Source organism: Mandrillus leucophaeus, unplaced genomic scaffold (genome assembly GCF_000951045.1).
Source record: "Mandrillus leucophaeus isolate KB7577 unplaced genomic scaffold, Mleu.le_1.0 Scaffold136, whole genome shotgun sequence".
Taxonomy (NCBI): domain Eukaryota; kingdom Metazoa; phylum Chordata; class Mammalia; order Primates; family Cercopithecidae; genus Mandrillus; species Mandrillus leucophaeus.
Genome location: NW_012101321.1, coordinates 1,495,688 through 1,517,732, shown reverse-complemented (window position 1 = coordinate 1,517,732; position 22,045 = coordinate 1,495,688). Strand labels below are relative to the sequence as shown.

The 22,045-nt window shown below is 36.9% G+C and overlaps 1 protein-coding gene across 1 annotated transcript in view; it reads left to right on the top strand.

Moving 5' to 3' along the window:
* Positions 1 to 22,045, top strand: part of FAM160A1 (family with sequence similarity 160, member A1) — a 279,944-nt gene that overhangs the window by 239,224 nt on the left and 18,675 nt on the right. Inside the window, exons 8-9 of the mRNA XM_011973234.1 lie at positions 7,473 to 7,640; positions 16,703 to 16,782. Coding sequence (XP_011828624.1) covers positions 7,473 to 7,640; positions 16,703 to 16,782 — 248 coding nt within the window. The remainder of the gene's footprint in view (positions 1 to 7,472; positions 7,641 to 16,702; positions 16,783 to 22,045) is intronic.

The window sequence follows — 22,045 nt, the reverse complement described above, 5'->3', positions numbered from 1 at the left end:
CTTATTAAGATGAGGGCAGAGTAAGGTACAATTTAAATTACAGCAGGTGGAATCTCCCTTTATAATGAGGAGTACTTTCTTCTGATTCAAAAATTATGAGCCTCGACTAAGCTGTGTTGCCCAAAGAAGCTGTGTAATCTCTGTTTGAGTTCGAAAGAAGGGTGTCGTGGGTGTTTGTGTTTTGGCAGCCCAGCACCAGACCTCTTTTTCTTTCTAAGCCTGTCTCTCCAGCCTTCTGGTGATTCTGTGAGACACCCCTTCAGTAAGTATCTTTTTTGCTTGGACCATCTGGAGTTAGTTCTCATAAGATTGTTGGGACTCAAATAACCGAAACAATATGCTTAGAATAGTCCTTAGTTACCTACTAGGTGCTCAATAACTGGTCAGTGATGTTGTTTTCATTGTTTCTCAAATTGTCACTGAGAAGTCTGAATAAAAAAGGGACCCTTTCTGGAACAATTAGTAAATAGGAAAGAGAAGAACCAAGTGGTCTTTGGAATACCCCTCAGATCTTTGTTTCTGAGCCAAAATGCCCCCATATTTCCTTGTTAATACCTCAGGACCATGCTATGAATTACCTTTCTTATGGAGTATTTGGGTATTCAATAGTTAAACTTTATTAGGTGAGGTTCAAGTATAATGGATCATATACTGCATTATACTCTAATAAATTATATCATAATGAAGCTATAGGGTACAAATTATGCACACATAGTATAGACATAGCCAAATGACTATAGACATAGGCATTTGCTGAAACCTCCAAGGAGAGAGGTTTATGATAAGCAAGCGAAAATAACTTTTGATGTGAAAAAAGCAGTAACCCTTCAACTTGGCCAACCCTAGTTGCAGCATTGGCCCATTGGACATAGGACCATTTTTATTGGCAATGACAGCTTTATTCTTGTTCTGTCAGTATTGGTCAGCTCATCCTGTGGGATTAAAATGAGGTTTAGATTGGCTAGCATTGGCAAATACAGATGAAAATATGTTTTAGGGAGTTTCTATGTCTCCTTTAACTACAGCCTGTTCTAGGACACACTGAATCTTTGGGGCTGATGTAGCCCATCCCTTGTGACCACCTCAAAAATCTTCTGATTCTACAAAATGCCTGGGAGGGAATGGGGAGGGAGTGGAAATGGATGAGGTGTTCATTTTCTATAAGGGGTGGTTGTACTTTCCCCCCACAACTCCCAAAAACATGTACAGACAGGCAAATTTTGTTCTTTTGCCACCAACACTCCCACCGACTTCCTGGTCCTTCTTTTTTTTTTTTTTTTTTGCCTCAATTTGGCTTATTTTAAACTGAGGACCCAAGTCAGGAAATAATAGCCATCCTTTACTGAGTCCCTTCTATGTGTTGTGATTTATGTGTATTCTCTTTAATCCTCTTAATACTTTCAAACATATTGGATTATCCCCATTTTGCAGAGGAGGAAACAGGCTTAGAGAGATTAAATAACACAATCAAGGTTATACAGGTAATAAATGTTAGGATTTGAACTCTAGTTTGTGTAGCTCCAAAGCCTCTCCTTTTCTGAAAACCACTCTCTGTTATCTTGCTCTCACTGTTTTCCTCAAAACCTCATTTTCTACTCAGGGCTGGCAACCATATTCCCTGCAAGGCTAACATAACTCCTGGTATAGACCTCACATAGGTTCAGGTTTTAAGTAGAATTTCCTTATGCATTTGGCTTCTGCTTACAACAGCAAAGCATTCAGAATTGTGTTTTGTTCATCTTTCTGTCCCCAGGACCCAGTGCAGAGCTTTCACACCTGCATAAATGTTTGCTGAATAGGGCCATTCCTGATATGTTCCCATTGCGAGGAGGTGTAGGAAAAGTTAGGAACCCCAAAGGTGCAGCATCCAGAGCAGTTGACAATATTCATGACAAGGTAATCTGAACACTGAGAACAAAATGGAAAATGCAGAAAAACAATCAACCAAATCCCAGATAATAAAGTTTGTACTTCGGGGACAGGTAGTCAGTGTTTATTCAAGTACCTCAAATTTGGGCCAGTTAAATGCATTGAGATCTGCTCCAGGGAAGCAGTGCTCAGTGAGAAAGCCACATGGCCTTGGGAGCACCACCACTGCCTGTGGTTTGAGTGGCACTGCCTCCCACGTTGTGTCTCTGGTGCCTGATTTTCCCCAGGCAGACAAATCCCAGCTCCTACTTCCACTGGGGAGATGAGCAGTGTTTCACTCTTCAGGGCCTGGGAGGACCCTGAAAAGCCATTTGTTCACTGCTTCCCTTTTCTCCCAGAAGATATAAATTTATTATACTGATATATTTAATGTATTACAGATCCATTGAAGAAATGCTGGGAGAAAAGGGGCAGAGACTGGCTTTTATTTTAATACACTTTCCTTAAAATATGTTACTGAAATCCTCATTGTAGCTACTCTGTTTCCTCCTTCCTCAAATATTTTAGGAATAAATCAGTAAACTTGCTGACTTTGGCTGTCACCTCCATTCACCTCCCCAGCTGGCCTCTGGCGGTGCTAGCAGTATAGCGTGTGGCCTAGAGGTCGGGGAGCAGAAGGGAGGCATAGGGGAGCCGACGGGAGGGAGCCAGAATCATCAACTGCAGACTATTTTCAGATCTGGAGTCATTGAACATTTTCTGTCCTGAATTTTTGGCTGAAACAGTAGAGCTGCTTGCTGAGAACCAGGGCGTCTGTCTTCCCTTTTGTACTTGAATGTTCTTCTTAGCGCTTCATGTCCTTGGAGGGGAGAAGATGGCTGCAAGGAGCCCATCCAGCTGCTGCCCTTGGCTGCAGGTGGGTGGATGTGCCTCCCGCCTGTCCGTTGGCTTGGCTCTCTCTGGCAGCAGCAGGTGGGCTCGTAGCCTGTGTTCCCTGTTAAGACCCTTTCACTCCTGTTTTGTGTGATCCAGCCTTGTCATTCTTTTCCCCTCTGCTGATTTCAGTGGGAGCTTTACTCTGGTTGGACCCACTGGGGCTGATGACTCACTGATGACCCAGGTGAACCAGCAGTTAGCTAGTTTTTTCCTCTGTTATCAAAAGAAAAGCCAAGGAAGGGTGGCTTCTAACTTGGAGAGGGTGCCACAGTCACCTGACCCCACTGCCTGCCACCTGCCTGAGTGACAGAAGGTAGGATCCATCTGTTTGTTCCAATGTGACTAGATCACAAAAAAACAATTAGCAGGTTGGAAATGTATTTTTCAGGACACACATAAACCTGCCATTACAGGGAGGATTCTGGTGCTAATTTAGATGCAAATGGAATGGCCCAACTAGAGCTGATTACAGAAAGGTCAGAATGTCTATATGCTCAATTTCACTCCTATGCTGTGCAATAAGTTAATGTGCTGCTGCAGTTGTGGGCATGATAGCTGGCTTCGGTTCTGGCTTTAATTCTTTTTAGAGAGCTTTGGTTTTATAGAAGTAGAATGTGATGCGTGGTGTCACCTCCTCCCTTCCCACCCACCTCCTTTTTAAAAGAAAACACACTGTCCATTTTGCCTATTTCTGAGAAGCTTGAAATTCTAATAAAAAAATAAAAACACACTTTTGGAGGCTCTTAGCCTAAGACAAAAAAGAGTAGATTGATTGTAAATTCAGTTGCCATCCTGTTCAGAAAACTGATCTCACCTATGTGTGCACTTCTTCCAGGCCAGACCATGCTGCGTTATAGCCTGGAGCATAGGGAACTGGTGATGAGAACTGGTGGGTGAAAGGATGGCGTAGATGATGGTTAACTGTGCTCCTGTGGTGTTTTTTAGATGTTTTTAGCTGCAGCTCACAGTCAGAAATAATATTTTGCATGTTTGCATATATATGTATATTCACTGAATTTGCAAGCAAAGCCCATATATTTAATATATTGCATTATGTATATTTTCAACAAAATATGTATACACAAGTTTGACAAAACAGGACTTGCCCTTACTACGTGCAGGGTACTCTAATATTTTCTACTGGAATCTGGTCTAAACCATTAATAAACTAATAAACTGAATTAACTACCCACTCTTGATCTCAAACTGTAGTTTCAAAAACACCGGCTTGAGGGATTGGTGAAGATTCTTGGCATGAAGAAGGACCCAGACAAGGGCTATAGGAATGTACAGAAGACGGACAGAAAAAGATTTATTTCCAAGGATGGGCTAAACGGGACTCAGTAGCAGTAAAGTCAAGTACCTGAGTCAGGCCTCTATTCTGGAACTTGGGTTGAAAAGTAATCACATAATAGCACCTAAGCAGATATGTTCTTTAGAGTAACAGCTGTTCTTATCTTGTCAAGGATAATTATTCGTTTGTGGACACTGAGTTTTCTTTAGGTGATTTCAGTCATTGTGGCCCACCTTTAGTATGAAATAACATTCTTAAGCTTTAGTATCCCTAAACTTTATTATTGTGTATGATATGGCAGTAAGGTAGAACGTCATTTACTGTTTCTGTTAGTATTTCTATGTAAATTTGTAGCTACCTGCAATTCTTTATAGAACAAGTTAAATAAATATTGATAGTCATCTCTAAGACAGAGATCTTACTTATATTAACAGTGGATTGTCCTTCATAATGGGTGCATGAAGAAGACGCTACTTTACAGTCTTGCTAACACTTCTTTGGGGCATTAGCAGAAGATTTTGTTTTACATTCTGCACAGCAGAGCATCTTTTCCCTTGTGGTTTATTGTTAGTTTTCCAGTGATCACACTTAGGCTCTGGTCTCATCCTCGTTAAGGAGGTTGCCTATTTGGGGGGATTAGAGGAAGTTTCTGAAAGTAAGATAATGGGACAGGAAAAGATTTTCTGGTATAAAAATCTCCTAAAGGCTCTGAGGATATGGTGGAAGGAAAAGATGGAAGGAGAAGGGAGCCAGATTTTCCTGATTTGGGTATTAGTTTAATGTGAGTATGATCTCAGTTCATAAAAATATGCAACTTAATGCTTAATGGACTTAGGTTTTTAATATTTATAGCATGTTATATAAATATTATCCCTCCAAGTGCTTCTTAAATCCTCTTAGCTTATAAATGACAGCTTTGATTTCTAAAAAGAAATGAAATCTTTTCATTTATCCAGCCTAACAGTAGTAAACAATAGATACTTAATGCCCTCCTTTCACGTTAGGCCACAGAGACTGAGACTATAGTCTAAGGAGTTGATTGCTGTGCTTTCGAGCTTACTAAGGTCATATGTATCTTAAGAGGGGAAAAGCTGATGCTACATTATTGGTACAAAGGCTGGAATTCTGTATGACACGTCAGTTCAGCAGTGTTCCGTAGATAAGTTGAAAATACTGTATTACAGAAACTACATACATAGCCTGTTTGGAATGATTATGCAACTTTTTTCTAGTGATCAAGGTTGTTGGGGAATTAGATTTTCACCTAAATCATTTAGGATTAAGTTTCTGCTAAAGGATCCCAAGTTTGCAGTAGTGAAGTGGATGTGGGTTAATGTAGGGTTGTTGTGAGTCATTTCCCCCTTAGCCATGATTGGTGACATCAGTTATTACAGAGATCTTTATAAAAAATGTCTTTACTCTCTGTGGCCTTCAGGACACATGTGGAGGATAAAGAATAATCAAAAGTTAAACTAAACTCTGGCAAATATAAATCACTAGATCTTTGGGGCTGTCATTCACTCAGGAAGAAGTATGTTCTGTGTGCCAGGCTTTGTACATTGCATTGGGGTAATAAAGGAAAAGACACAGTGTGCATCCCAGGACAGCATTAGGAGTGCTCCATACATGGGACTAGAAAACATCAGGAAACACAAAGATGGAAGTAGTTTGTTTCAGAATCAGGGGCAGACCATGAAAAGCACTCTTCCCAGTGCAATTTATTTGTTAAATGGTTGATGGTTACCTGTTTCTATTGCTATATTTGGGCCACAGAGAGCTCTTTACAGTTGATCAGATGACATAGTGGTGTATTGAATGTCTGAGAGCTTGCATTGTTGGCACCAAGCTGGGGGAAGGGAATTTGCGCTATGATATGTACTCAGACCACTGTGGAATGACTTCTCATTAGATTCTAATGCACTGGATAAGCATGCCTTGCTTAGGATAAAGAAAACAGACACACTGACTTGGTAATATTTTATCCACCTGGGCTCATCTATCCAGAAGATAGCTGAGCACCAGAACTTTTTAAAAGTAATTTAAGCAGCCAAAATAGATAGCTCCAAGCCTTTATGCGCAGATGCATCCACTCAGGGCTCATCTACACTTATGTAGCAGATCTGGACATCTGGTTTCTAAACTAATCTGTGGATTTTGAAAGCTGAAAATTATAAGGGGAAGAGGAATGGAATATAAAAGGAATGGCCCAGTAACCGTAAGATAATGTGACAACTAATGCTTTTAAAGGAAGAGAAAGAAAGAAGATTTTAAAAAATGGAAAAGGGAAAATAAAAATCACTCAAATTGTATTGCCATCTGTTTTGTTTAGAATCGAGTGCATTTGACTCATGGTGGAGGGATTGCTAAGATTTCTAGGGTGTGTAGTATTAGAATCTGAAAGTTTGAACTATTTCTCTGGTGATTTTCATGGTTTCAGGTGTGGCTGTTTCTTTATGCTTCTGCGGGGCAGTTGATGACCGTGGGAATGACCTCTATTCTTCAAGAGATGATGTATTCTCATCTTAGGAGGACAAAGATGTATATGCTAGCTCTTAAAATACTCCTAATAAAAAATGTTTACGGTTAGAATTTTGATACTTGAAGCATCAAATCCTCAGCTTCTTGAAAAACTTGGCTCTTCAGAGTCTTATTCACTGAAAAATTGACATTTGACTACATGAGAAAATTACACCAGGTAGCAAATATTAATTTGTATTATAAAAAAGTCACAGTTACTTTATAAGCAGTGAGTTCTTATAGTACTTTATAAATAACATTTTATGTGTATTATTCAGTTATAAAAAATTTGACTTGCATCTCTCCAGAAACACATCTGAACATCTGTAGTACTTTGTGTCTGTACTGTTCCTTTGCAATTTATTTTATCATTTTGCTTGTTATAGCTCATCTTCCTGGACATAAAGAGTGTTCCTATGTTTTCAGCTCCTTGTACATAATAGGTCCCAATAAATGTTTATTGAATGACTAATAATGAAACAAGTTACTCCGAGCTTTCTAATTAATCCTTTACAATCCATGTAAATACTTTCCATTATCTTTTTTCTTCATTTCTGATTATACTCTAAAATCTTTATGGTATTTGAACTGCATTTGATGATTAGAATTGTCAGAACACTTGAATTGATTCTTTATGCCTTTCTTTTTCCTTATTGAATTAAAGGGTGGAAACAGCATGAGGTATTGTGGAATGTGAATAGGTTATGGGTTTCAATAAAGCTCTGAAGTGTGTTTTCGTGGGCAGTCGTGTTCTTGCCTTGATGGGGTCACCGTGGTGAGGCTGGGGCCACGGGAGAGGCGTGTATCACAGCATCAAGAGGATGCTCACCTGCACTCACTCTGTTGTTGGTTCTAGGTGACTGTGGAGGAGGTCATGACCACAACTGCATATCTGGACCTTTTCCTGCGTAGCATCTCTGAGCCAGCACTACTTGAGATCTTCCTTCGTTTTATCCTATTGCACCAGCACGAGAATGTCCACATCCTAGACACTCTCACGAGTCGAATCAACACCCCGTTTCGGGTAAGGAGAGCGCCAGAGGAAGGGAACTTACAACTAAGAACAGATTTCAGGAGAGTTTGTTTTGGGAATGTAATTATGAATATTCTCTTTTGATCTCTCACTCTCTGTTTTTTTTTTTTTTTTTTTTTGGTTGTTGTTGTTCTGTGGCCATTACCTTCTTTCTCTTTGGTTAGAGATGAATGGGATAATGTGTTTTGCTCTCAAGGATCCTTCTGTCAAAGAGGTGACACTTACTGCCTTTCATAGGACATCTTTTGTGATTTCTCTGTTTTAGTACTTTCTTCTGTAGAACTAGCAGAATGCACTTTTGTGGGGGCAAGATGCAGGGGAACACGTGGACCTAAGCGCAGATAAAGCCAAGGAACCAGAGTGCATCAGGTCTGGGTATTAGAGATCATATTCCTGTCCATGAGTTTTCCTGAAATGGAAGTTTGGAAAGTTGTGAATTTGGGTGGTCATTCTTCATTTTGAAGCTGTGATTAACTTGAAAAATACTCCTTCCCAAAGGCTGTCCCTATTTAATTGCAATTCTTGTTTTAAGAGCAAAAGAATGAGAATGTGTATATCATTCAGTTTGTAACATATATAGAGATAATATGTATAACAATAATTGCACAAAGGGGGAAAGAGGGAATAGACTTATATAGGAGTAATATTTCTATATTTCACTAGAGCTAATTTAATATAAATCTGAAGTAAATTCTGGTAAGTTAAAATGTATACTGGAAGCACTAGAGCAACCACTAAGAAAATAATTTAAAAATATAGTGGAAAAATCATTTAAAGGAATTAAAATGTTATACTAAGAAAATATTCAATTAGCACTACACTTAAGAGCAACATAATACACATTCTCCTCCAATGTACATGGAATATTCTCTAAGACAGACCATATGCTAGGCCATATAACAAACCTCAGTGAATTTAAGAGGATTGAAATCATGCAAAGTATGTTCTCTGATCATAATGGATGGAAATTAAAAAAATATTGACAAACAAATTTGGGAAATTCACAAGTATATGGAAATTAACACACTTCTAATCAGTGGGTCAAAGAAGAAATCACAAGGGAAATGAGAATTTACTTTGAGATAAATGAGAATGAAGACAAAATATACCCAGACTTATGAGATACAGTGAAAGCATTGTTTAAAGGGAAATATATAGTTGTGAACACATATGTTAAAAAAAGAAGAAAGAGCTCAAAGCAGTAACCTAAGCATCTATCATAATACACTGGAAAAAGAAGATCAAACAAAGCAGGCAAAGAGAAAACAATAAGGATTAGAGAGAAATTAATGAAATAGCAAATTTAAACAATGGAGAAAATAGGTGAAATAAAAAGTTGGTTCTTTGACAAGATTGACAAACCGTTGGCTAGGCTGATAAAAAAAGAGGGGAGTCTCAAATTACTAAAATGAGAAATGAAAGAGGAGGATATTACTATCAACCTTACAGAAATAAAAACAATAAGTGAATACTATGAGCAACTATATGCCAAAGGATGACTTAGATGAAATAGAAAAATTCTAGAAAGACACAAACTTGTGAAATGGAAAATCTAAATAAATTTATATCAAAATAAGATTAAAATAGAAATTAAACAAACTACTTATAAAGGAAAGCCCAGACCCAGATGGCCTCACTGGTGAATTCTTTCAAACATTTAGGCACTAGTTAAAAAGTAAGGTCAGCAAAATGGTGGAATAGGAAGACTCAGGCCCTTATTCCCTCACAGAGAAACCCACTTAACAAAAATGTATGGACCAAATTGCCTTTGTGAGAACTTCAGAAACTTTGTAAGAACACCAGTTAAGAGGTTGTAGCACAAAGCCAAGAAGAGACATATTGAAGTGTGCAGGAAAATAGGTGGCATTATTACCTGCTCTAGCCATGCACCCTCCCCAACACGGTGTGGCAAGATCCAGAGAAAACTTCCAACTGCTGACTTTTACCTTGTGAGGGAAAGAGAAGAGTGAATTACTGGCTTCACATTGCTGCTTATGTTCTGTCTGTTTATTGGGAAAAGAGGAATAAAATAGCTGTAAGACACACAGAAAACAACAAAATGGAAATAGTAAGTCCTTCCACCTCAGTAATTATTTCAAATGTAGATGGATTACACACTCCAATCAAAAGATATAAACTGGCTAAATAGATTAAAAAACATGATCCAAGCATATACTGTCTAAAAGACACTCACTTTTGATCTAAGAACATGTATAAGCTGAAAGTCAAAAGATGGAAAAATATATCCCATGCAAATGGTAACTAAAAGAAAGCAGAGATGGTTGTACTTATATTTAAAAAATTAGATATTAAGGTAAAGAGACAAAAAAAGACACAAGAGATAAGGAATGACATTATGTAGTGATAAAAGGGTCAATTCACTAGTAAGATATAAATATTATATATAACATCAGAGTTCTCAAATATATGAAGCAAACATTGACAGAATTACAGGGAGAAACAGACAGCTGCACATTAATAGTAGGAGACTTCAATGCCCTACTTAAATAGTGGATGAAAATATCAGACAGAAGATAAAGAAGGAAACAGGATTTGAACAACACTATAAACCAGTTGGACCTAACAGACATATACCAAATGCTCCACCCAGCAATGGCAGGATATACATTCTCCTCAAGTGCACATAGAACATTCTCCAAAATAGACCACTTGTGAGGTCACAAAACAAAGTTTAACACGTTTACAAAAATTGAAAGCACACAAATAATTTTTTTCTGAATGCAATGGAATGAAACTAGAAATAAATAGTAGAAGAAACAGTGGAAAAAATTATGAATACATACAAATTAAACAACACATTCTTGGGCCAAAGAAGAAATCACAAGGGAATTTAGAAAATATCTGGAGACAAGTGAAAATGAAAGCACAATATCCCCAAACTTATGAGATGCAGTGAAATAGTACTAAGAGGGAATTTTATAGCTGTAAACACTTAGGTTAAAAAAAAGAAGATCTTGAAGCAGCAACCTAACTATACATCTCCAGGAACTAGACAAAGAAGAACGAACTAAAGTCAAAGTTAGCAGAAGGAAGGAAATGATAAAGATCAGAGCAAAAATCAGTGAAATGAAGAATAGAAAAACCAATGAAACCAAGACTTGGTTTTTTGAAACAACAACAACAATATTGATTGACCCTTAGCTGTATTAACTAAGAAAAGAGAGATGACTCAAATAACTAAAATCAGAAATGAGAGAGGGGACATTACAACTTATGCCACAGAAATTAAAAAGAACATACCACAAACAATTACACACCAACAAACTGGATGATCTAGAAGACCTAGATACATTCTTAGAAGCATAGAACCTATCAAAAATGAATCATGAAGAAATTAAAAAAAAGTCTGAACAGACTTACCTCTAGTAAGGAGATCAAAGTTGTAATAATAATTTAAAAATCTTAAAGAAAATCCCAGGACCAGATGGCTTCACTGGAGTAGTCTACCAAACATGTAAAGAAGAATTAACATCAGTCCTCCTTGAATTCCTAAAAACTTGAAGATCCAGGAACATTTTCAGACTAATTTTATGAGGCCAGTATAGTCCTGATACCAAAGCTAGACAAAGGTACTTCAAGAAAACTAGAGACCAGTATCCCTGATGACTATTGATGCAAAAATCTTTAACAAAATACTAGCAAAAAGCATTAAACAGCACATGATAAGGATTGTACAACATGACCAAGTGTAATTTATTCCTAGAATACAATGATGCTTCACTGTATGAAAGTCAATCAGTGTAATATACCACGTTAATAGAATGAAGGACAAAACCCACAGGGTCATCTCAATTGATAGAAAAAGCACTTGACAAGATGGATTACAGACTTAAATCTTAGACCTAATACCATAAAAATCCTAGAGGAAAACCTAGGTAGTACCATTCAGGACATAGGCATGGGCCTGTCTCTTATACACATCTAGATGTGTATAAGAGACAGGGGCGCAGCACAGCAACATGGCACAAGTATACATATGTAACAAACCTGCACATTATGCACATGTACCCTAGAACTTAAAGTATAATAATAATAATAAATAAATAAATAATAAAAAAAAGAAAAAAAGAAAAAGAAAAAGCACTTGACAGATTCAACACCCTTTCATGATAAAAGCACTCAACAAACTAGAAATATAAAGAAACAACTTCAACATATTAAAGCCCTTATATGAAAAGCCCACAGCTAACATCTTACTCAATGGTGAAAGACTAAAAGCTTTTTCTCCGAAATCAGGAACAAGGCAAGGATGCCCACTTAGAGGTCCTAGCCAGGGCAATTAGGCAAGAGAAAGAAATAAAGGCATTTAAACTGGATAGAAAGAAGTTAAATTGTGTCTGTTTGTAGACAGCATGATCATATATATAGAAAATCCTAAAGATGTCACTCAAAAACTGTTAGAACTAACAAGTGAGTTCAGTAAAGTTGCAGGATACAAAGTCAACACACATAAATAATTTGTATATATTAACTATGAACAATTCGAAAAGGAAATTTTAAAAAGCTCTTTATAATAGCATCAAAAAGGATAAAATACTTAGGAATAAACTTAACTGAGGAGGTGAAAGACTTGTGCACTGAAAACTACAAAACATTATTGAAAGAAATGAAAAAAGAACAAATAAATGGAAAGACATTCCATGTTCATGGATTGAAAAACTTATTTTCATTAAAATGGCCATATTACTCAAAGCAATCTACAGATTCCATGCAATTTGTAACAAAATCCCAGTGACATTTTTTGGGCAGAAATAGAAAAAAAATCCTAAAATTTATATGAAATCTCAAGAGACCCTGAATAGCTAAAATAATATTGAAAAAGAAGGCAAAAGTTGGAGAGCTCACATTTCCTTATTTTAAAACATATTACAAAGCTATAGTAATACAAAACAGTGTGGTACTAGTATAAAGACCAATGAAACAGAATAGGAAGCAGAATGAAACAGAAATGAACCCTTGTATTATGGTCAAATGATCTTTGACAAGGATGCCAAGACTACACAATAGGAAAGGACGATTTCATCAACAAATGGCAATGGTAAAATTGGATTTCCACATGCAAAGGAATGAAGTTGAACTCTTACTTTACACCATATAAAAAATTAACTGAAAATGGATAAAAGACCTAAACATAAGATCTGAAACTACAAAACTCCTAGAAGAAAACATGGAGGAAAACTTCATAGCAATTGATTTTGTAATAATTTATTGGATATGACACCAGAAGCGTAGGGGAAAATAGACAGATGGGAGTACATCAAACTTAACAACTTAAGCATATCAAATGAACTAATCAACAAGATGAAAGGGCAACCTACAGAATGGGAGAAAATATTTATGAGTCATATATCTGATAAGGGGTAGTATCCAGAATATATAAAAAGTTCTGTAACTCACCACCAACCAAAAATCCAAATAATCTAACTTAAAAATAAACAAAGTACTTGAATATTTCTGTGAAGAAGACATACAAAGGACCACAAAACATATGAAAAGATTAGAGAAGTGCAAATCAAAACCACAATGAGATATTATCTCATATCCATTAGGGTGGCTACTATCCAAAAAACTGAAAAAGTAAGTGTTGTTGAGAATGTGGAAATACTGGAACCTTTGTGCCCTGTTTATGGGAATGTAAAGTGGTGCAACCATTATGGAAAACAGCATGGAGGTTTCTCAAGAAATAACACATAGGATTAGTACATTATCCAGCAATCCCACTTCTGGGAATATATCTAAAATAATTGAAAGCACTATCTTGAACAGATATTTGTGTACCCATGTTTATTGCAGCATCATTCACACTAGCCAAGAGGTTGAAGCAACCTAGATTGTCCATTGATGGATGAATAGATAAAAAAGTATGTTGTTATGTGTACAATGGAATGGAATGTTAATCAACCTTAAAAAAAGAAGGAAATCTTGTTACGTGCTACAACATGGATGCTCTTTGAGGGTATTATGTGAAGTGAAGTAAGCCAGTCAGAAAAAGACGAACTGTAGGATTCCACTCATGTGAGGGATCTAAAATAGTCAAACTTAAAGAAACAGAGGGTAAAATGATGGTTTCCAGGAGCTGGGTGGTGGGGAAAATGGGGAGTTGTTTGGTGGTTATTGAGTTTCAGTTTTGCAAAATGTAATGTTTGAGAGATCTGTTGCACAACACTGTGAATATAGTTACCACTAGTGATTTGTATGCTTAAAAATCAGTAATATGTTAACTTTTATGTTGTGTGTTCTTTATCAATTTAAAAAATGAATAATTAATACAAATTCTTCACAGGCTCTTTAAAAAATTAGAAGAGGAGGAAATACATCTCAACTCATTCTGTGAAGCCAGTGTTAATTCTGATTCCAAAACTAAACAAAGATACCACAGGAAAACTATACACTAACTATGAATATGGGCTCCCCATATTCTCCATAAAACACTAGCAAATGAAATCTAGAATAAATAGAAGGGATTATACACTATGATCAAATGGGATTTATCAAACTAGGATTGTAAAGCTGGTTTAAAGTCTGAAAATCAATGAATGTAATACATTGTATCAAGATAAAGGAAAACACGATTATCAACAGCATACTCAACAAACTAGAAATAGAGGGGAACTTCCTAGCAATCTGATAATGGGCATCTACGAAAAAGTCAGAGCTAACATTATACTTAATAGTGAAGAATGGTTTTTCACTAAGATAAGGAATAAGATATCTTCTCTCTTCAATTCTATTCAAGATGGTACTTGAAGTTCTAGCCAGGGCAATTAAATAAGAAAATGAAATAATGAAATAAACACATTTATATTAAAAGTAAAATAATCAGTATTTGCAGTTGACATGCTCTTGTATGTAAAAACTAAGGAATGCACTAAAATTGTTAGAATGAATGAGTCTAGTAAGGTTGCAGATACAAGATTAATGTACAAAAATCAATTTACAATAACATCAAAAGAAAATATGAATAAATTTTACAAAAGAAGTGCAAAACTTATGCTGCAAAAAGTATAAAACATTGTTTAAATTAAAGAAGACCTAAATAAAAGGAAAACATCCCATGTTCATAGACCAGAAGACTTAATATTGTTAATATAGGAATACTCCACAAATCGATCTACCGTTTCAGTGTTTTTCTATAAAACTCCTATCTGGCCTATTTGTTGAAATAGATAAGCTGACTCTAAAATTCATATGGAAATGCAGTGGACCCAGAATAGTCAAAACAAACTTGAAGAAACGAGTTGGAGAACTCAGCGTACCTGGTTTCAAAACTTTCTACAAAGCTACAGTAATCAAAGCAGTGTGGTGCAGGATAGACATACAGATCAGTGGAACAGAATTGAAAATCCGGAAATAAGTTCATATATCCATGGTCAATTAGTTTTCAAGGAAATTTCAAGACCACTCAGTGGGAGAAAGAATAGTCTTTTTAACAAATGGTGCTAAGACAATTGGATATCCACGTGCAAAATAATAGGGCTGAATCCACACCTCATGCCATATACAGAAATTAACTCAAAATGGACCAGAGACCTAAATGTAAGAGCTAAAACTATAAAACTCTTAGAAGAAATCATAAGAGTAAATCCTTGTAGCCTTGGCCGTGTTTTCTTAGATATGAGACCAAAAGCATGAATGACAACAAATGAAAAAATTGATAAATTGGAAATTATCAAAATTAAAAACTTTTGCCTTCAAGGGACAACAACAGGAACTTGAAAAGACAATTCACAGAATGGTAGGAAATTTTTGCAAATCATATATCTGATAAGGTATTTGTACACAAAATAAACAACTCCTACAACTCAATAATAAAAAGACAAACACCCTGCGGCTCACCCTTAACAGTGAGGGGTCCGGGTTACTATGAAGTCTGATAAATTAACAGTGATTTGCAGGGGTTACTGTGGCAATGGATAAGAAGGAAACCTAACTGGGTTGGGGAAAGGAGGTGTTGGATGGTAATATTGTGAGACAGAACAGAAAGATTTCTTAAGGGAGGTGAGGCCTAAGCTAAGACTTTGAGAACAGATAGGAGTTAGCCTGTTGGAGGAGTCAGGAAAAGCCATTGCATTTAATGGAACCACAAGTGCAAAGACTTAGAATGGTAACAGGGTATGTTGCTTCTAGCTAACTACACCTATATGACTTGCCCTGAGGATAAGAGATGTTTTGGGTTAGGCTAAGTACAGCTCTTTCTTTATAGCATTGTTGTGGATTTCATTGGCCAGATTTTAAGCCCAACTTGCCTAGAAAACAGACTAGCATTTACTCTACAAAGAGTGAGAGCTTAAAATTACTTAAATGGGCCAGTAGATTGATAAAAGCTTACTCTCAAAAGGGTGCAAAGATTTTACAATACACCTTTGGGCATCTCCCCTATTTGGCAGTTTACCTTTTCTTTTTGGAAATCAGCATTGATAGAATTCTTGTTTTTTTAAAGAACTTTTTAGAAAAGAACATTATCTCACCCTCAGCACAATGGGAAATGGAACCAAGGAAAATGTTTGCCCCAAAGCCAAGAGAGGAGCTGAGCTTGAGGCTAAGAACTCTGAAGGGAGACTTGGCTAGGTTATATACAATTTTCCCTGAGCCCTGTCTTGTAAATAACTAATGTTTGAAAAATAACTCAGGAAAACAAATTACCTAAATAGGAGTGTGTGTGTGTGTGTGTGTGTGTGTGTGTGTGTGTGTGTGTGAGAGAGAGAGAGAGAGAGAGAGAGAATTGGAGAATTGTAGGGAGAATGTTTATCTGTCTGGATCTTTAAAAGTTGGAAATACGAGCCCAGGCATTTTTGTAGGAAGATAATTCTGCACAGTGGCATAATTCCAGACACTGGCTTTCTAATCAAATCCTATGGGAGAATTGATATCCTGAATACACATTCTCTCTGGCAGCAGCATGCTTTTTATCAAAACTGCTAAAAAAAAAAAAAGGCCCATTTTATTTTGTAATTCTGATTTATTTACCATCTGTGGGGAGTGGAGTTATCGTTCCAGCATCTGAACTAGAATGTGTGTCTCTTGTTTCCCAGCTTTGTGTGGTGTCCCTGGCATTATTCAGAACTCTCATTGGTTTACATTGTGAAGATGTGATGTTACAGCTAGTTCTAAGGTGAGTTGCCTTTTTTGTTTCCTTTAAAGAAAAATTCACTTTATACTTTATGTTACTTTCTATTCATATACTTTATATTACTTTGGTCATATAAGCTAAATAGGGGCCATGCATCTAAGGAAGAAAATTATCAAGAACATTAATTTGTGTTTTGCATTGTTTCCCAAGGTTAATTTTATTTGTACTATTAAAAGTTTGTCGAGGGCCATATGCATTATATTGTAAATATGCTCCTGGAAATTATAGATAGAATGCTTGAAAATGTTCAGAAGTATTATAAAAGCTATTCTGGTCTGTGGCTGAACGTCTTTCTCCTGAAGTACATTTATAGGGGACTTTTGCTATTAAAAGGAAGTTTTCCAAATATAAAATGCTTTTGATATATAATTTCTTTGATTTATACTTTGATAATGGTACACACACAGTGTTTACTCTCTGATCTGTGAGTATATTTCAGTTAAATTCAGTAAAAATTTGATGAGTATTTGCTGTGAACTGAGGACTTATATACAAGGTAGCAAAGGTTTGTCCTTTGGACAGAAGTACAGGTGGGAAAGGTTTTATGAAGTGGCTGGGATTTGAAGATGAGTATTAGAAGTCAAAGTGCACAGCTATTAAGAAGACAGTCATTTGGCAATTTAATAGGGAACTCAGGTACACCAAATCTTGTCTTGGCCCAGCAATACTTCTTCTTCTCCAGAACCTGTGAGAAGCATCTGTTTTTGTGAAGGAAAGCAATGATGCTTCCTTATTAGCTCATGATTTAGCTCTGAATCTCTGCACAGAACTCTAGAAACCCCTGGTTAGACCATGGTGCACGTCTTTCCTTCTTTTTGGTAAACCCAGATCCTGAACCTTGGAGTTGACTACTCTGGTGAAACCCTACCCCAGCACTGCAAGAAGCGGACCCAGAGAGAATGTGGTCCCAAAGCTGAGAGAGGAGCGAAGGGCTAGGGCTGAGAGGAGCTCCGAGTTGCGAGGGTTTGTGCTCTTACATGCTCTTCTGGTGGTGTGGAAGCAAAAACGAAAAAGTGGGACTACCCGGGTCCTCTGGCATGCACTCCCTGCTCCTCCTTCCTTAGTGGACTTCCTGACCCTTCATTGGAGCAGTCCTGGGGAATAAGAGTGGGTGCTAACTTTGAGACCACTTTGCTTGAGGAGTGGTGCCGTGCAGGCATAACATCTTGCAAAAGAGAATGATTACAAAACGACTCTGAAAAAGCTGGTGGTGGCCTATTGTGGAGGGCCTTACAGAATTGTCGGGAGAGTATCACCTGTTAGATTTTTAAGTTTAAAAGAGCTTTTGAACTTTTTAGGGTTTTAGATTAGGTCATCAGTAACTAATCTTAAGGATTAGCAGAAAACAAATCCAATCTTAAAGAAACACCCTGGATAGTCTGGGTAGAGCATTAGTTATCTGCCCTAAAAGGATTATGTTAGCTCCTCATCAAGCCTCTACTGATATATGACAGAATGCATTAGCAAGGCCTGAATGAAATCCGGAACAACTTGGCAAAGCCGTTTTTACTGCCCAAAGAACCAGGCTTTTACTCCAAAGTGGGTAAAACCTGATGGTATTTAAATGTTAAATTCTTAAATACTGCTTCTTTGATGATAGGAAAACCAGCTGTCTTTTTTCAGTGTACTTGGAAGCCTGGCCTTGGTCTGGAGGTGCAGAGCTTCCCAGCTGTGGGTCACCAGGTCAGATTTAGTCCAGGTGATGCAAGCTCTTGCTTGCTGGCTGTTCAGTGACCTTTACAAGGTGAGCACTAATCACCCTTTTACTGCTCATATAGTGGTGGTGGTTGTGTTAAAAAAGTATCCTCAGAGATGGCATCAGTAATGGCTTCTCTGGAGACCCAGACTTGTACCTTATAAAGATGAAGAGATCAGCTCATGGTTGAAATACATGAATGTTCAAGTCAGGGCTAGTCATTTCTAGGGTGGGTGAGGACAAACATCCCAGGGAAGTGCCTGAATGTTATGTTATCACAAGTTCTGAATGGAATAATGAAAAAAAAAACCAGTGCCAGACCTGAGGTTAGGACATGGGCTTGACTGCCTGGTCCTAGGCTCTCTGGGCCTAAGTTTCTTTAATGAGGATGATAGTGACAATAATAATAATATAGTTACTCTTAATTGAATACTTCCTCTGTTTCTAATTCTGTGGTGCTGCTTGAGGGGTTCCACCAGGAGAGAAACTGAGAGGACATACACAGAAGTCGATTGGGCACATAATAGGCATGGAAGAAACCACTGGCTCCTGGTCTCCTTCTTCTGCACTGCTGATGTGACTCAGCCTGTTTTGGTTTTGGAATATGCTACCTCATAAGGTTATTGGGAGGATCAACTGTGGTATGTCTGTGAAGATGTTTTGAAATGCTGTAAAGCAAGGTTCTGTAACCTTTGGCCTGCGGGCCGCATGTATGGGGCCCAACACAAATTTGTAAACATTCTTAAAACATTATGAGTTTTTTTTTGCAGTTCTTTTTTTCTTTTAGCTATCATTTGTGCTAGTGTATTTTATATGTAGCCCAAGACAATTCTTCTTCTTCCAGTGTGGCCCAGGGAAATCAAAAAATTAGACACCCCTGCTGTAAAGTATAACACACATTTAAGGGAGGGAATTTTCTAGAAAGGACATTTTAAACTAATGAAAATAATTTTTTCCCAATTTAGAATCTGTGCAAAAAGCAAAGCCAATAAAAAAATATTTATTCTTCAAGTCATTTGAGCATTATTTTAAGAGATATAAAAAATGGATTTATAATCTGTCCTTTTTGTTTGCTGCTGCCACTGCAGTCATTTGAATATACATGATAAACTTGCAGATCTGAGAGGCAGTAGAGCAATAAAGATTATGTGACTGCGTTTAATGAAGGTATTTGTTATGTGATAAATAAATAATAACTATATGTCAATTTTTGTTACAACCCAAATACTCATAAATACCAACATTTCAAAATGATGATCCATTTGTAACAGATACTAGTTTCTTCATTTGACAAAATATCAGAAAAGTGAGTTGAAATAAGGTATCCCCAAAGACAGGATATTTTAGTGAGCAGAAAACCAAGGAGAAATTGTCCACCTCCACGGATATGACATATGATAGGCCAAAGGCAGGCAGGAAATGCTGACAAGCAGTGAGGTAACAAATATCTGCCATGCTCCTGGAACCTCCCAGTTGAGACAAAATTTAATTGCTTAATACATTGAATGCTATATCTGAATATTCTGGTTAGAGAGTTTTTTTCAGAAGTACTGGTCCGTTGTCAGGTTTATGAACTGCCTTGCCTGTTGTGTTCAGATAGAGGTTGTTTTGCCTGAAGAGAAGCTGTATGTATACTTTAGGAACATTTTCATTTTGCACAGGAGTTAGGGGTCTAGAGGAAAGGAAAAAAAAAAACCCAAAAACCCATAAAGCCTGCCAGCCTAGGGGAAAATGAATAGGAGAAATATGGCCAGAACTTCTTTGAATCACAAATGATCTTTTTGAATTCACTAACATTGCTTTGTAGATTTTGGTCTATGGGTGCATTGTTGGAGTTATCATCTCAGAAGAAGTGCTTCACTTAGCTCATTGTACTTCCCTGCCTTGTTTTGCTTGTGTTTATGGTCAGTGTAGCATACGGCAATATGTGTACTTTGTTATCAGCTGATTGTCACTGAATATTTTAGAAGTGATGATGGTTTAATTTAATGACCAATATCCAAGAAAATAAGAAATAGGCCCAGGATTATAGAGGGTTGGGGAAATAGTGAAAATCAGGGAGGACAATATGTATGATATATATGTGATACATATTTTATGTATATATTAGATATATTTTTTCTTTTTTTCCTTCTGTGTTGGGGCATGGCTTTGCAAAATCTGGACCTCTGAAGTCAGATATTTATTAGTCTCTGATTATTTTTATAGTTTCATGAATTTAAATTCTCAAATAAAATATAGTATAAATGAAAAGATAGTTTGAGGATAAATACCTATACTAAATTCATAAGTGATTTTTCCGCTATTGGCAGCCAATTCATCTTGATATTTGACATTTGGGGATATTCTGGCATTTATTCTATTTCTAATCTTTTCCTGTGAGTGATGAAAAGACAGACAGAGGGGCACAGTCTTTTTTTTCTATTCTTTCTTCTGGGATGATCCTTCATTTTAAAGATACAGCAGAACCACTGCTTTTTTTCTTTTCTTTTGAAAATTGATGTATAATAGTTGCACATATTTTTGGGGTACACATGATATTTTGATGCATGTGTGCACTGTGTAATAATCAAATCGGGATCATTAGGATATCTATCATGTCAAGCATTTATCTTTTCTTTGTGTTGCGTTGGGAACATTACAATTATTTTCTTCTATTTTGAAATATACAATAAATTATTGTCAACTGTAACTTCTCTACTGTACTATTAAATACTAGCACTCTGTGTAGCTGCATTTTTGTACCCCTTAACTAACTTCTTCCGCCTTCCCTTCCCAGCCTCTGTAACCACCATTCTACTCCCTACTTCTGTGAGATTCACTTTTGTAGCTCCCACGTATGAGTGAGAACATGCGATATTTGTCTTTGTGTGCCTGGCTTATTTAACTTAATATAATGACCTCTGAGAACCACCATTCAGAATATCCTGGGCTATTCATTTGAATACACTCCCCATTTCCTGTTTCGTAGACTCTTTCTTTCAACCAATAGGGGATCTCCGTTGATTTGATCTATTCAGAAGAAAATTTTTAGTTTCTACTGAAAGCATGTATTTGTAAAGTTGCAATTCCCTAATAAGTCTTTGTTCTAATATAGTTTCAAGCTACCCACTGGTGATATTTGATAAATAGCTTTATTAGCTTTGATCCAGTGTTCCATTTTTAATACTTCAAACAAAGAATAAAAATCTATGAATATCAACTTAAATCATAAAATATGCTTAGTTTGAGCCATAAGCAGTCATTGCTGTTCCAGCAGTATATAAAAGCATCAAAGCAGTTTATTTCTTAAATAATTAATGACCAAAATAAGGATACAATAAATCCTGTGTAATCGGAATTTCTCTAGGCCTCACCAGCCTATGGGAAGAGTTCACATCAATGGCTACAGGACCTGTCTCTTATACACATCTAGATGTGTATAAGAGACAGGCTTAATAGAGGCCCATGAGCGTAGTGGAGGGAGGGATTAGCTCCCTCTCAAAGAAGGTGACACTGAAGCTGGACTTTGTAGAATGAAAGGCATTGGTCAGGCAGAGAAAAGGGGAA